The 16,879-nt window shown below is 38.5% G+C and overlaps 1 protein-coding gene across 1 annotated transcript in view; it reads right to left on the bottom strand.

The window, feature by feature from the left end:
• Positions 1-3,256: 3,256 nt before the first annotated feature.
• Positions 3,257-16,879, bottom strand: part of LOC121386563 — a 28,121-nt gene continuing 14,498 nt past the window's right edge. Inside the window, exons 5-11 of the mRNA XM_041517509.1 lie at positions 14,925-14,969; positions 13,829-13,873; positions 13,172-13,291; positions 11,176-11,258; positions 8,710-8,976; positions 6,763-6,878; positions 3,257-6,242 (exon numbers count right to left, since the gene is read on the bottom strand). Of these exons, the coding sequence (XP_041373443.1) occupies positions 5,033-6,242; positions 6,763-6,878; positions 8,710-8,976; positions 11,176-11,258; positions 13,172-13,291; positions 13,829-13,873; positions 14,925-14,969 (1,886 nt within the window). The 3' untranslated portion in view covers positions 3,257-5,032. The remainder of the gene's footprint in view (positions 6,243-6,762; positions 6,879-8,709; positions 8,977-11,175; positions 11,259-13,171; positions 13,292-13,828; positions 13,874-14,924; positions 14,970-16,879) is intronic.

Genomic DNA, 16,879 nt, shown 5'->3' with positions numbered 1-16,879 from the left:
TGAATTTAGAAGATAACAATATTTGTTGGGCCTGGTAGGGGACATGTATTGCTTTAGCGGTACTCTCACAATGCTTGTTAAATTAATATTAAAATGTGCTGTTTTTTTAACAAGATTTTGTATAAATACTGTACCAGTAGTCAGAAATTACTATTACTGCTACACATTGTATGTTGCATCTGCTTTAGTGTGAGCACCTTCCTTGATCAAAGTGAAATAATTAAATTACTATTACTGCTACACATTGTATGTTGCATCTGCTTTAGTGTGAGCACCTTCCTTGATCAAAGTGAAATAATTAAATTACTATTACTGCTACATATTGTATGTTGCATCTGCTTTAGTGTGAGCACCTTCCTTGATCAAAGTGAAATAATTAAATTACTATTACTGCTACACATTGTATGTTGCATCTGCTTTAGTGTGAGCACCTTCCTTGATCAAAGTGAAATAATTAAATTACTATTACTGCTACACATTGTATGTTGCATCTGCTTTAGTGTGAGCACCTTCCTTGATCAAAGTGAAATAATTAAATTACTATTACTGCTACACATTGTATGTTGCATCTGCTTTAGTGTGAGCACCTTCCTTGATCAAAGTGAAATAATTAAATTACTATTACTGCTACACATTGTATGTTGCATCTGCTTTAGTGTGAGCACCTTCCTTGATCAAAGTGAAATAATTAAATTACTATTACTGCTACACATTGTATGTTGCATCTGCTTTAGTGTGAGCACCTTCCATGATCAAAGTGAAATAATTAAATTACTATTACTGCTACACATTGTATGTTGCATCTGCTTTAGTGTGAGCACCTTCCGTGATCAAAGTGAAATAATTAAATGTCCGTTATATTCATTACAATATAACGTCATCCCATTGGTCCAGCCATCCCATTGGTCCAGCCATCCCATTGGTCCAGCCGTGGCAACAGGAGTTTGTTCATTTCTCAGTGAATGTAAAAATTACGTCATCGTCTTATTGAGCTTTATTGTTTTTAACCCTGAAATAATTCAAAATAAAATATTAATTTTTAGTTTTATTATTAGTAAGTATGTTTCGAATTCAATTATAAGTATTGTCTGTTATTTCTGTTCATCTGGGTATGAACAAAAAAAACCCAAATCATCTGTAAACTTATGTGAGAACATCTTCGCCATTTCACACAGTTTACGGATGATTTGTTTTTGTTTATACCCAGATGAATGTAAAAGAAATAAAAGAATCCTTAATTGAACTACCAAATCACATAACCAGGTAAACCAATAATTCATTCAATATATGATCATTTCTTTGTGAGAAAGTGTGTTTTTTATTTCCCATGTTATGAGTGCACACTAGGGTGAATTTGTTTATATATATATGTTGAAGAATTTATACGGGGAAAGTTTTGCAGACTATAATAGTTACCAGCCTGTTCTAGCTGGTGTTACAACCTCTGAAAATTGGAAGGATGTTCGTTTCGTTTGTGCGTCACTTGAGCAAATCTAATTTGCATCACTTGTTTTATCATTTGTGCATTAAATTGAGGACCTTATTTGCATGGATATATATAATGCGTTGTACAAAAGGAAAATGGGTTACACATTTTGTAATTTCTTCCAGGTGTAGTGTTATAATGCAATTTTAAAGTGAATATGTAGTGTTATTAAGATTTTCTAAAACTCGACTGTTCAACAGGAGGAGGTACCTTGATATATATGCCCCATGGATGTTTTAAAGGGACACACCCTAGTTACGGCTAGTTGTTAACTATTACAGTGTTGTTTTTCGCTATTAAACCCATTTTTTCACAAATAAAATTGCACTTTACTTACCGTTTATTATTTAGAATATACATATCCATTCACCTGAAGTGTTTTTTGGTAATCCTGGTTTTTGTAATACCACAAAATGCATTTTTCGTATTTCATAAATCGCACACACGTCTGAGAAAAAAACACCGTTGAGCAGACGAGGTCTAATCTATTTTTAGAGAGGATATTTCCATTTCAATGTCACAGACGTTGGTATACCACGTGACCGTTATCATTTTGGTTCGGTTTGTTTTCTCGTGCACGGTTTGCACAATCAAAATCCGATTTGTTGTTGTTCATTTCTGAGATTTTTCTTCACAGTTCGTGAACATTTTCAGTAACAAAGTTCAGACAAGTAAGTGTCTCAATACAAAACGTTACAAACCCTTAAAACCAATAATTTTGCTAAGTCTTACGATATTTGGAGAGGGGATACAACCAGGACAGAACAGTTGGAACATGTCCAGGAGAGGTGAAAGAAACGCACCCCAAGTCTGTGAAATTTGTCGTGACGTAGGCATTGTTGTGCTTCAAGCGACACCTACCGGTGACATCAGAATACTAACTTTCAAAATTATCTCAAGCAATTGGGACATGAGGATTCCCATGGTATTTATCGATATAAAACCTGCTTTTTCACTCCATTTGATAAAAACGTGATCTAAGCGTGTTACATGTTTGTAGATTAACCAAATTATAATTTATTTTCGCTCGATGGAACTAGGGTGTGCGGCTTTAAAATGAAGTTTTAGAATTTTTATTAAAATTTAATGACTGAAATGACATATATAAGAAAGAAAAAAACTACTTTTACAAATACCAGGCCTGGTGTTTTCATTAATGTTATGTATGGCTAATGTTATGACTATGAAGTCAAGTTGGCTACAAAATGTGTGTTCTCTATTTTACAAATTTTGCTTATAAAAGCATTTTTTTTTACAAAATAAAATTGCTTAACTGGTTAATAATAACTGAAGTATATTTTACTGATGTTAGTATATTTAATTTGTACAGATAGTGTGTATTTGGGAAATATGTTTTGTAATTTGCTTGTAAACTGTTATGCTAATTTATGTGTTTTTTGTTTATGAAGTGTTTTTATATACAGTGCCAATATTACTTTACATACAATTTAGTCACTTGTTTATTAGTAGACATGTCAGGGCAAAACATTATATACATTTTAACATATCTCCAATTAAATAAACCAGTTAAATTGGTTTGGAAAACTAAATAATTTTTACAAAAATTAAATGGCAAACGGGGATATGTTGGAAAGTTGTGTTCTTTTTAAACTGGATTTACTTTTAACTTTAATGGTTACAGAACTTGCTGTAATTGAAACAGAGACGCCTTGCTTAAATTGAACCATACCAAGTTTCTACCATAATTATATATTTTTTATTCTTAAGTAAAAAAAACCCACCTGGAAAACAAAAAGAAAAGGCATTCGAGAGAATAGGAAATTTTATTGTATTGAATACAAAATAAACATGAACCTAGCGACAATGGAAAAATGTCATGGGGTTTTTCTCTCTAAGACTGTCAGAATTGCCAAATGTTTGACATCCAATAGCCGATGACTAACAAATCGGTGTGCTCTAGTGGTGTCATTAAACAAAATAAATTAACTTTTTCATACAAAGTTCATCTTGTAATGTAGGATTCCAAACTGTAACCTCTTACCTCAATGAAAAAAAATAAATCCTTCTAGGCAACAAAGATAGAATAGCTAAAACAGGCTCCTGTGGCCTCTTATTATTGTTTGACAACAAAGATAGAATAGTAAAACACAACAAAGATAGAATAGCTAAAACACAACAAAGATACAATAGCTAAAACAGGCTCCTATGGCCTCTTATTATTGTTTGACACTCTGAGACCCATTTTCTAACCGAGACACCTCTATTGAAGGATTTAAAATCAGAATATAAAGACAAGTGTATTCACAATGAAAACTGATCATCACATGGTTTTAATATGTGTACTGTTGAAAGACATCAATCATCAGAGAGGGGTCAGGGTCTATCTCAGTTGGTAGAGCACTCACCTGACATGCTTTGGTTGTAGGAGGAAACTAGCTACATTTTCCAGTAGCAGCAGCAAGGGATCTTTGATATACACTTTTATATAGATATATATATATATATATACACACACAGACAGGACAGAACATAGCTTGGCATTTGATGTTCCAGTCTTGGGACACTGGTTGGGATGGGTGAAACCCCAATGGGTCCACCAAGGAGATTCGATCCTATGTCCCAAGCACCTCAGGCAAGGGTTCTACTGACTGAGCTAAAAAGTCAACCACAAGCTATTATAATCATGTACTGTACATAAAATTCGACAGTTACTAAATATTCTCATGTTAACAGTGTAGTTAGATCTGTACAGGTTTTGCCATGTGTTCTCTGTATTGGTGTATCAACGTCTAGGCATTCTGGAGGAATAAACTGTCTTATCTCAAACGTTTCCATTGATTATTTTTTCACGCTAGTAGTTTTTCTGTTTAAAGCCCAGTTAACCGTAGGTAAGAATATGTTTGTCAAACATCGTTCGAAGTGGTGTAACAGTTATGTATTTAGTGTTCAGCAATTTTTAAATTGCGATGGGGCTAATGACATACTCGGTGATTAACAGTCCACGATCTTTAAGAATATGTACTGTCAATCACTCTGTTCAAAGTAGTAGCTTTTAAATATGGTACTAGTATTTAAAAATAAAATTTCAATTGGAAACGATTGTGTACAATTTGCTTAGCATCTGTTTGTTGAGATGTAAATACATTTGTTTCCATAACTGTAGTTTGTGCATTAGTTAAAGCCCAGTTAACCATATATACGGGTAAGAGAGTGTAATGTCAAAAACACTGTTCGAAGTAGTGTAACAGTTCTGTATTCAGCCATTTTTAAATTGCAATTGGGCTAATGACACTCTGGGACTAACAGTCCACCGTCGTTAAGAATATGTACTGTCAAACAGTTCGAAGTAGTGTAACAGTTTTGTATTTAGTGTTCAGCAATTGGGCTAAGTCCATTAGCAGAAACATCGACCTATTAAATATGGAACTAGTATTTAAAAATACAGTGTCAATTGGAAACGATTGGATACAATTTGCTTAGGATATGATCAAGACTGTTTGTTGACTGAGAGGTCAGTACATTGGTTTCCATAACCGTAGTTTGTGCGTTATCAACCCGACGCATGATGCATGATGCATGATTACATCACTGATCGTTTTCTTCATTAGTCGCAGAAAGTCTACCAACAGCCTGCAGTTGTGTGACAATGTCATTTAAGCTTTGCGCGACCATTTGCGCAGCACCAAACAAGTCTTTCGGGTAGCCGTCGAAAAGGCCTGATGTGACTGTCTGTCTGCACGTGACCTTCATGGCGAGAGCCTTGGTGCGGATGGAGACACAATCCTTGACGACGGGCATGGGACAGAGGAGCTGCGACTCGGCCACCATCTGAGCCACGTTGGGCGTTTCTCTGAAGATGGACGATGACACGGCCTTCAGCTTGGACCACTTGTGTCCCACACCTCTCTGCGATTTCGTGACAGAGTCCATCAGCCTGTTCATGTTTACCTGGATCGCGTCGCAGAATCTTGAGATTTCCATCCTCGTCTCTTCTCGGCTAGCAAGCTTGCTGTAATGTTTGGTGATCTCCTGGAGCTGGAGTTTCCCTTCCTCCAGAGGAAGGACTGTGTGGCTGTTGTCCTCCTGTTCCACAATCATGGCGGTTCGTCTGAATGCAGTCTGACTGAGGCTTCTCATTTCCTGCTTAGCCTTTTCTAGTATTCCTTTGTTGTACCCATCTGGACCTTTGATCAGGGTCAGACGATCGCTGAATTTGATGCTTTTTGAAACAGTCTGGATATTTCCCTTTGCATCAGCGTATTCAAGGTTAACCCACATTAACCCATTATCGTTGTCCATGTCGTATCGTGCCAGATCTATTGCTACAGCGAAATGCTTTTCCATTCCAGCTGCAAAGTCGTGTAAGTAATACGTCATCTGCTTGTTCTCCGTGTGTGCAGTCTTCCTTTTTCGTATGCTGTGTTCTCGAGTGCACTCTGTTGGTTTAAGCTGTGCGCCGTTGATGGTCGACACCGACAAAGTGACGAACTGGGCTATGGCGGACTTCCTCAGCAGTAGTGGTATCATCATGTCCACTTCCGGGTGGTCAAGCTGGTTGTCAAGGTAATAAAACGCGTCATTCCCGCAGTACTTGGACAGAAGGTACATGGCGTTCGAGACGAACCCTCCGGTCGTGACGCATGCGATGCTCAGCCATTGGTCAGTTTGAAGCTCTGATGTCACGTTGGACGTTCTGATGGCGTCACGCACTCTACTCACGAGCGACTCTGGATCGGTGACGCCCTTGTTGATTTCTCCATCAGAGAAAATTATAATAGCGTTCCGGTAGATTAATCTGAGGTATACAAAAGAAAAATGGAAAAACTATTTTACAGTGCAAAACGAAATTCGACTGCTTGGCAGTGATCAACAATGGCTACAATGAAATATTGTAGTCTCAGCTTTGACATAGGACTTCTAAAGCCTTCAAGCTTGGAGGTTAAGACGTCTCGCCCCGGTTTCTAATGTGGTTGGCCACTGCATGCTTTTAAAGATTAAAGAAGGAAGGAAATGGTTTATTTAACGACGCACTCAACACATTTTCTTTACGGTTATATGGCGTCAGACATATGGTTACGGACCACACAGATATTCAGAGAGACATAACACGGCCTTTGTTACACCAGTTGTGGAGCACTAGCTGGAACGAGAAATAGTCCAATGGGCCCACCGATCGGGATGGATCGTGCATTAGGCGAGCGCTGTACGTCTGAGCTATGTCCCGTCTAAAGATTACGGAGGACTATTTCTTTATTTTAAGTATATTTTGAACTTAATGGCATTACTATAACATTAGACATTATTAATATTAATACCTGGACGTATGGTCGTCTTCTTTCAGGAGATTAATCGCATGTTCCACTCCGCTATACAAATCTGTTTCTGAACACGTGACCTGGCCAAAATTAGCAATAGCTTGCTTCACGTCGGCCTAGAAAGAAATTGCGACCATGAGGTTATACAAGAACCTTCATTGGATATCGTCACGTTAATAGAGTTTAATCTCGGAGAGGTCTTGGTATTGATGCTCTTACAACATTCTAGGTTAATGGTATTTCTGTCAAAACGGAAGGGGAAAATAAATTAATGTGCATTTTCACAGAAAGCTGTCATGGACGCAAGTTATGGCGTGGGCCAGCTCCTTCGACAAAGACAGGAGTCTGCCATGTGTTCTCCACGAGTACTCTGTCACTGGCCGAGTCTAGCAAGACGAGTCCGTTCACAGGTCTCGAGTACCCGTGCAAGGTGCAATATAATGATAAACAATAATACAATGGACAATATAGGACAATAATTTAGCAGTAAATAATCAACGATATAAGTATATCGTCATGCGCTAGTTTCTCTTTTAAACTGGCCGTCCGTCCGTCACAACACTGAACGTATCAACCGGTTCCTATATGCATTACAATGGCATGATTTGGCATCCATGTTTAGCGCTCGAATTATGATGCATAATGCTATTTAACTTTATTCCTTAATCTTATCATCATCTAGCTAAGTGTCAGGTACTCTGGGTCCGTGTCGAGTTTGACAATGTTTTGGACTCGTGGAGGCCCTAGTCTGTCAATACCTTAGTGTCTTGCCAAATTACTGACACTTTGTGTTTTCAATTATTATACAGATGTATTTTCAAAACTGCAAATTAATTTTTTGCCATTTTTATACGTAGGCCTTTTGTGATGAAGAACACCATGTTAGGCGTAATGCTTATATTTTGTACACAGAGGTAGGTCTTCTAGAATTTTGTTTCCTTGCATATATGATTTAACAGGTCTCGCTCCAGTTACTGGCATCTTCCGACGCCTATGGTGAGATTTTATTTTGTGGGTGGTGAGTATATTTAAACATTGCCTCCTGTCCCTTCCATGTGATCAATTCTGCAAGAACTCTTAGGTCCACACCACACCAAAGCTGGGTCTGGCAAGTGTGGCAAAGACGCCGGATCTGGTGTATTTTGACGTCTGGGTCTGGCAAGGGTAGGCAAAGACGCCGTGTCTGGTGTATTTTGACGTCTGGGTCTGGCAAGTGTGGCAAAGACGCCGTGTCTGGGTCTGCAACTGTAATGTGTTGTCATATCTTTTGATATATTTTCTTCTGTAAACAACAATAATTATGAGAATTACACTGATTAATATATGCCTGTCCTGTTGGGTATTTTTTTATTAAGAGAAATGAAAAAGTAAGTCTGGAACACCTGGCAGTGTGGAAACACAGGGCATGATCTGTACCGAATGTTGCCAGATCTGTAGGCGTACTATGCGCCAGCACTAGTACGGTGTGGTTTTGTCACATGTATTCGTTTCTTGAACAGTATGTTTATTTTTCAACTGATACCATGGCATGCTCACCAGACCCAGACCCTGCTTCGGTGTGTTTTAGGCCTAGTGCAGTGTGTTCTTATCACATACAATTTAGTGGGTTTCTTTTTCAACTGGTGCCACACTCGCCAGACCCAGACCCAGACCCAACTTCAGTCTGTTTTGAGCCTAACGCGATGAGTTTTTGTCGCATTTGATTAAGAACGATTGTTGTTTGTTTGTTGCTTTAGTTTTCTGGGGATGTTTTGTTTATTTTTGGGCTTTTTACAACTGGTACCATAGGCTACTCATTGAACGGAAGGAAGGAACGAAAAATAACCCAATGGGTCCACCAACGGAAATCGATCCTAGACCGACCGGGCATCAAGCGAACGCTTTACCACTGAACTACGTCCCGCCCCCTCGTTGAACGGGGACCCAGCTCTTGTGTTTTGCCCTTACTCTGTTTTGCGTGGTGATTCTCGTCAGAGGCCAGACGGTGTTGGCGGTGTCGCCGAACGTGACGAGACCCACCAGGTCCTCATCGTCGTCCAACACGTCGACCAGATCGGCCGCCATCTTCCTCAAAACCGCCAGCTTCGAGTGGCGTCTGCTACGACCGCACTTGAGCAGCATACTCCCGCTGACGTCAAACAAGCAGACGACTCGCAGGTTCACTTTGTCGATGACGTCGTGCTTAAGGGTAGATAACTCTAGGACTCCCTTCAGCTAAAAGAAGACAAGTGAAAGTTGTGTAAATTTATATACAGGTAATTATATATATATATATATCGTTAAAAGTATGTTTATCTCTACATGACAGGCTTGTTTCGTGAGAGAGTTGAATTGCTCTCACTCATCAGATGTAGATTTAATTACACCGTCAACGGAAAGCTGATGACGTAATGGACTCTGTGACGTCGAGGCTACGTCACTATGCAGGTCTATAGGTGATGTGTGGTATGCGCACAGAAGGTATTTGCGTCTGTGTCGACATGCTGATACGAGTTCATTCTTGGAGTTTAGTGTGCTGGTTTCAGGTTTATACATTATGAACAGTTTTTCTTTCAGGCAGAGGTTACATCTTTTGCTCGCTGGAGAGTATGGCTTTGCTTTGGATAAAATTTTCCACTTAATGGAAGCAAGCATTTACCCTCAAGTGGACATTCAGCTCTTCGTCTACAGTTGCATTCTCTGGAGGGAACGGCGTCTTTGTCTCTGTGTTGTTGAAGTAGAGTTTTGTTATGCGCTGAAATTATTTTCCCAACATTAGGCATGCAGCTATAGCTAATTTTAACGGTGTTTCGATTTATAATTTTGTGGAGAGGGTTGCTTTTGGGAAAGCACTCATCGAGTAATCTGAGGAACTGGTGACCTATGTTGGTTTTCACGTTGGAGCTATATGGTGGGTTGTACCAGGTGATGTTCCTATTGCGGTTGTTTCTGCGTCTGTTGTTTTCTGCTGTCAGGGTGTATTTGAGGTTATAGTTATATCCGCTCTTGAGTAAGGCTTCCTTATATGGGCGTTTCGCTTCTTCAAAGATGCACTCATTCGAAGATATATCAGAAAGTCTTTTATTTATTGTTTTTGGTATACTGCGGATGATATTTGGAGGGTGGTTGCTCTTGTTGTGGATGTATAAAGGTGTGTTGTTTGGTTTCATATAGGGTTTGACAGCTCTTTTCGAGATCTAGAGTTACGTCTAAGTAATCTACAGATTTTTTGTTGGCGACTATGGTGATCTTGAGTTTATGGTTTGCAAATATTCTGCAAATATCTTTTTTGATTATCTCTATGGTTCTCGATGACTCATTGAATGCGGCTAGGCCATCGTCGCGATATAGTCCTATATTGTTGCCGTATTTGGCTTGTAGTTCTGAAAGAAGAAAGAGCCCAACACTTTCGCAAATTTCTGCTCCATCATAACTACCCATAGTTACATCAAACCGTGATTGTTTGCCTCTTTTGCACCACGCTTTGCTGTTGTTAAATAGCAGTGAATTTCTTGCTTGTAATATTATTTCTATCTCATCGCTAGAAATATCGTCGAATTTGGATGCGAACTGTAGGGCTTGTTTCACGAGATTTTCTGTTATGGACGGATAAAAAATCACATATGTCGAAACATATAAAAGAATAGTTGGATTTATTGGATATTGCTTTAAACCACTTAATCACGTCTGACGTGTTCCTCCACTGGTTTGTTCTGGTTGTGTTCAGAATCTTTCTGTTGATTCTCTCTAAGATTTCTTTGCTTATTATGCCAATTTCCGGTTTAGATGGGTTTATTAGTTTACAGGTGGGTTTATTGGAGAAGTTTGGTTTGTGGGTAGTTATGATGGAGCAGAAATTTGCGAAAGTGTCGGGCTCTTTCTTCTTTCAGAACTACAAGCCAAATACGGCAACAATATAGGACTATATCGCGACGATGGCCTAGCCGCATTCAATGAGTCACCGAGAACCATAGAGATAATCAAAAAAGATATTTGCAGAATATTTGCAAACCATAAACTCAAGATCACTATAGTCGCCAACGTTGACGGTGTAATTAAATCTACATCTGATGAGTGAGAGCAATTCAACTCTCTCAGGAAACAAGCCTGTCATGTAGAGATAAACATACACTTTTAACGAAGTATCTGTCCCACACGGTTGAGCACTCTATAACATAGCGTCTTTCATATATATATAAACCGTAAGCATTTGTATTATATATAACGGTATAATAAATTATGTATTATATGGGTAGAAGGTATATATAACCTTATATTTGTATGCATAATATATAATAAAACTGTATATGGGTATAAGGTATATATATATATATATATATACAAACATTGTTTCCCACCGTCCCCATGGTCAATTCGTATGCAGTTATTCTTAAACAAATCTACTTTAAATAGTTCACGTGACTAAATGTTCACCTTTTTATCTTCTTCCATCAAGAACACGTCGAAATCGATACATGGGCTGCTATTGGTCGGCGGTGGGCTCAACGTGTCGGACTCTGGAACATAACGTGACACCATGACATCATATCTTACGACCGGCCTCGCTGGCGTCGTGGTTAGGCCATCGGTCTACAGGCTGGTAGGCACTGGGTTCGGATCCCAGTCGAGGCATGGGATTTTTAATCCAGATACTGATTCCAAACCCTGAGTGAGTGCTCCGCAAGGCTCAATGGGTAGGTGTAAACCACTTGCACCGACCAGTGATCCATAATTGGTTCAACAAAGGCCATGGTTTGTGCTATCCTGCCTGTGGGAAGCGCAAATAAAAGATCTCTTGCTGTCTGTCGTAAAAGGGTAGCCTATGTGGCGACGGTGGGTTTCCTCTTAAAAACAGTGTCAGAATGACCATATGTTTGACGTCCAATAGCCGATGATAAGATAAAAAAATCAATGTGCTCTAGTGGCGTCGTTAAATAAAACAAACTTTACTTTTTTTTCATATCTTACGACCTGAAACCAGTCTATCTGAAATCAGATATTTTTACCTGAAACCAGTCTACCTGAAATCAGATCTTTCTATCTGAAACTAGTCAATCTGAAATCAGATCTAACGACCTGAAATCAGTCTATCTGATATCAGATCTTTCTACCTGAAACCAGTCTATCTGACATCAGATCTTACGACCTGAAACCAGTCTATCTGACATCAGATCTTTCTCCTGAAAGTAGATCTTACTACCACCTTCCCCGCCTTTGATATATTCACTGGTAGATCTTACCACAAACAAAGTCTGCCCATGACCTTTATTTCAACCAGTAAATTTCCTAATCTCTTTTTTTTTTCTATATACGTTTAAGCTACCTTTAATTCGTTTGGCACCCAAGAGCCGATATATCTATCTTACTGGAGTATCGTTAATATCTATCTTACTAGAGTGTCGTTAATCATTCAGTCAATCATTCATCAATTCATTTATTCATTCGTTTATGCATGTATCCATTAATTATTATATTTATTAATTAATTAACTTATTTATTTATTTGACCCATAAAAACAGCTTGCTAGACAAACCTTGGCGCATTTGGAATGAATGTTCGCGTTGAAAATCACATGGATATGAAATGATTTTGGCTTTTATCAGATCTTTTAAGAGAAGACGGTATAGTGACAATATAACATCTTATTTAAACAGGATTAACTTACAACAGTTTCTGAATTCACAAACTGGTTAGCTCTACGGTGTCTTAAAATTCAGTCTTTATTCGCTCTACTATATACAATATATATATATATATATATATATAGATATATAGATATATAGATATATATATATATATATATATATATACACACAAACAAACACACACACACACACACACACACACACACATACATACATGGTACATAATGTAAAATATAATACAATTATACATTGTGAGCAAGTAATACTGGATTAATGTTTCCAATGGGAGGACATTATAAAATGATTATACATGTATATTATATGTATATACATGTAAATTCACACAATTTCACACAGTTTTGAAACTTTGTCTGGCATATTCACAAAGTTTTATTGATAAATCCTTATTGCTAAAGACTATTTTTATTACGCTAGGATTTCTGCAATAGTAGGTAGGTAAATATCGTTTTCTGAGATCATTTAGTGTATTACATTCAAACAAAAAGTGGAATCCATCGCCAGTACAACCTAGGTTACAAATATTGCATAATCTTTCATATCTTGGTATATTTAGCCAGCTTCCTGTTTCAATTGGTAATCTGTGATTACACAGTCTAAATCTAGTACATATAATTCTGTGTTTCCAAGATGGACGCCATATAACCGTAAATAAAATGTGTTAAGTGCGTCGTTTAATAAAACACTTCATTCCTTCCTTCGAAGAACGAATATTAAAATATGTCTTATAAAAACTTATAAACACCACGTCTGACGTCATCTCTTACCTTGGCTAGATTTACAGTTTCTCAAACAAACGTATTCTCCAGAATCATCGTCGCCGTCTGGAACACGGGTCTGGGGATATTGTCGAATTACAGGTTTCGGTGGGGTAGGCGGGGTGCTTCCTTTAGCAAGAAAATAAAATGTATCACAATATTAAAGGATAGTGCGTATTAATCACACGCGGATTGGGGGTGGGGGGCAAAGAACCTGCCGCTTCTTTCCTCCATAAATAATACTATTTATTTTCGTAGGTGAGCACAGGTGCGTGTGAAGGGGGAGGATTTCGGGGGTCCAAGCCCCTGCCAACTGAAGCACATTTTTTTCTCTCAATATACAAGTACGACTCGACTCCCCAACCTTCCCCATAAATTTCGGTCTATAATCACACACCCCACCCCCCGCGCTAAAATTCCTGAACACGTGCCCGGAACAGGAGCCTACGCTGCGGTCGTGCGTGTGGGGGGTGGGGGTGGGAGAGGGGGTAGGTTGTGTTTGTGTGTTATTTGGGTGGATTTTATTTTTTTGTTTGTCTTGTTTTATTTTAGGTGTGGGTGGGTGGGTGGGTTTTGTTTTGTTTTGTTTTTTGTTTGTTTTTGTTTTGTATATTTTGTTATTGTTTGTTTAATCGATTTTGACTAAATGCAAACTAATGCACTTACGCTTTCTTCTTGGGGGAGGGACTGGCGAATCATCTTCTTTACTGTCTGTAATAAGAAATAAAAGATGAAACATTGAGGTAATAATACATAATACTTTGTTTCCTGCCCTAAAAAAAACCTTTCTGTTTCGTTTTCTTTGATATTATCTTAAGAAACACAAACAAGGTTGCGGCTGGAGGTCTTGTATCAATGCTTTACATTGCTATTTGTCTATATAAGATTCTATATTCTCACGGGGTTACGTAGCCCAGTGGTAAAGCGCTCGCTTGATGCGCGGTCGGTTTCGAATCGATCCCCGTCGGTGGCCCCATTGGGCTATTTCTCGTTACAGCCAGTGCACCACGACTGGTGTAACAAAGGCCGTGGTATGTACTATCCTGTCTGTGGGATGGTGCATATAAAAGATCTCTTGCTGCTAATCAAAAAGAGTAGCCCATGAGGTGGCGACAGCGGGTTTCTTCTCTCTATATATATATATGTGTGTGGCCCTTGACCATATGTCTGACACCATATAACCGTAAATAAAATGTGTTGAATGCGTCGTTAAATAAAACATTTCCTTCCTTCTCACAGGGGTTTCCTCAGAGGCATATGGCGTAGCGGCCCACGACGCCTTCAGTGTGTAAATAAGCGTTTTGACGTGGTCAAAGCCTTAAATCAATTGCTGCTACACTGATCTATATAATAATTGTATAGTTTGACAAGTATTACTTATATATACACTGCTATTATATACAATACATATACGAATGTCAAACAGAACCGTTTTGGTTGGACAGACGCGTAGGAGCGATATATGAATGGTGCTCACGGGGGTGGGGTGGACAAGCATTTTAAACATGTATATGTTTTGTAGATTGATTGAAAACATATTTATTTGCAAAAAGAACACAAAGATCGGAAACAAAGTTACTAACTTTCTAGGCCCTCTCCTAATGTATATACATGTGTATATATTGTAAAATAAAAAAGTTACTGTTTTGGGCCTCAAGTGTTGTAACAAAACACACAAAAAAACAACAATCGTCACGCCCCTACCGGTTCCTAAGCCTTGGTAGGTCTCATAAATAACAACAAAGTGGATTGCGTAATATACCTGTTTGTCTCGGTGGAGATTCGAGTCCAGCAAAACTAACCTTTTCTGTAAATATCAATATACACATAAAATTATAACTATTATTATATAATCAGTCATAATACAAAAAAAACTAAAAAATTAGTTTGCGTCTAACGAAGTGATTATCTATTATTATATACTTACAGGCGCAGAATCTAGTTTCGACCAGTAAAAATGGACACTAAGTTTAGTTGAGTTACAAACCTGTAACACATTTGTACAACGTTACAAGAGGGTGAAACAAGAGTCTGTGACGTTGAAATGGTGAAATATCGTTAAACAGACTACAAATCGACTCTATAACTGTTACTTCTCAGACGCACGTGCATTTAAAAAATATATATATATGAAAAATGCATTTTGTGGTATTATAAACACCATGATGACTTGAAACACTTCAGATGTACGGTAATGGATAATCTAAACATTAAAATATAAGCAATGTTTGATTTCAGTTATCATAAATGGCTCTAATAGTGAAACATATGCCGTAGTGTTTAAAAACTAGGGTCTGTCCCTTTAATCGATGAGCATGTCACCTAGAACAGGGGTTGAAAGTTTGCCGCCCCAACCGGTTTGTGCCAGTCAGCATCAGCATGTGCCTGTGGGATGTTTTTGCCAATCGTCCCGTCGGCCCGGCGATTGTTTTACATTCATATTTAAACAGTAGTTTGAGTAAATCATGTTTGGTCTGGTAAGTTTTGGTCGTAACCGACAGAATGTGTAGCTTGCCGGACCGAATATCCGGCAGGAAGGTCAGCCAATTTCGACCCCTGTAGAATTGTGTGTGTAACGGAGGAGTTTAATGCGTCAGTATTATAAAACTAATTTATTAATTAAGAAAAGTGACACAGAAAATTTAAAGTTAAATTTAAAATAACTGCCTCGGAAAATTTAAAAATACCGCGGCAATCTCTTCGGTATTGCCTGGTGATAAAATAATACATGGAGATTGTCATCAATCAGCTCGTCCATACAGACACTGGAACACGTGTCTTTTAGCCAAGAAAACATTTCACCAAACGATATTAAGTGTAGATTGCCAGTCTTTGCAACTACAGCCTTATACGCCACATTCGTTCCTCAACTGTAGAAAGAGGTCATAGTATCACACCAGTTAGGATGTATTGAGAAGATATGGCATACTTGTTATACTTTACTGCATTCTGAAATAGCTATGGCCTATTTATGGCCCAGATTCTGAATATAGTATTCACAGTTTGCGTAACAGTATTACACCGACTGCAGCTGCTATGGCCAGCATCTTGGAGTATGTACTAGTATGTGAATCACCATGGAGCTGGCTTGGAGTAGGGTGAATCTAACACAATCGGGAGAACGCATGCTTGTGATGATTTGGTTGTATGTTTGTACTAGTATGTGAATCACCATGGAGCTGGCTTGGTGTAGGGTGAATCTAACACAATCAGTGAGAACGCTTGCTTGTGATGATTTGGTTGTATGTTTGTACTAGTATGTGAATCACCATGGAGCTGGCTTGGTGTAGGGTGAATCTAACACTCGGGAACGCAATGCTTGTTGACTGATGTTTGTCACTAGTATTGAATCAATGGACTGGCTTGGGTGTAGGGTGAATTAACACAAGCATTAGAACGCATGCTTGTGATGATTTGGTTGTATGTTTGTACTAGTATGTGAATCACCATGGAGCTGGCTTGGTGTAGGGTGAATCTAACACAATCAGTAGAACGCATGCTTGTGATGATTTGGTTGTATGTTTGTACTAGTATGTGAATCACCATGAGCTGGCTTGGTGTAGGGTAATCAACAAATCGGGAGAACGCATGCTTGTTGATGATTTGGTTTTATGGTTGTACTAGTCCTGTGAATCATCATTGCGCGGCTTGGTAGTAGGGTGAATCTACACCAATCAGTAGAAAACGCATGCTTTGTGATGATTTGTTGTATGTTTG

This window comes from Gigantopelta aegis, chromosome 12, assembly GCF_016097555.1.
Source record: "Gigantopelta aegis isolate Gae_Host chromosome 12, Gae_host_genome, whole genome shotgun sequence".
NCBI classification, from domain to species: domain Eukaryota; kingdom Metazoa; phylum Mollusca; class Gastropoda; order Neomphalida; family Peltospiridae; genus Gigantopelta; species Gigantopelta aegis.
This window is presented reverse-complemented; position numbering and strand designations above follow the sequence as displayed.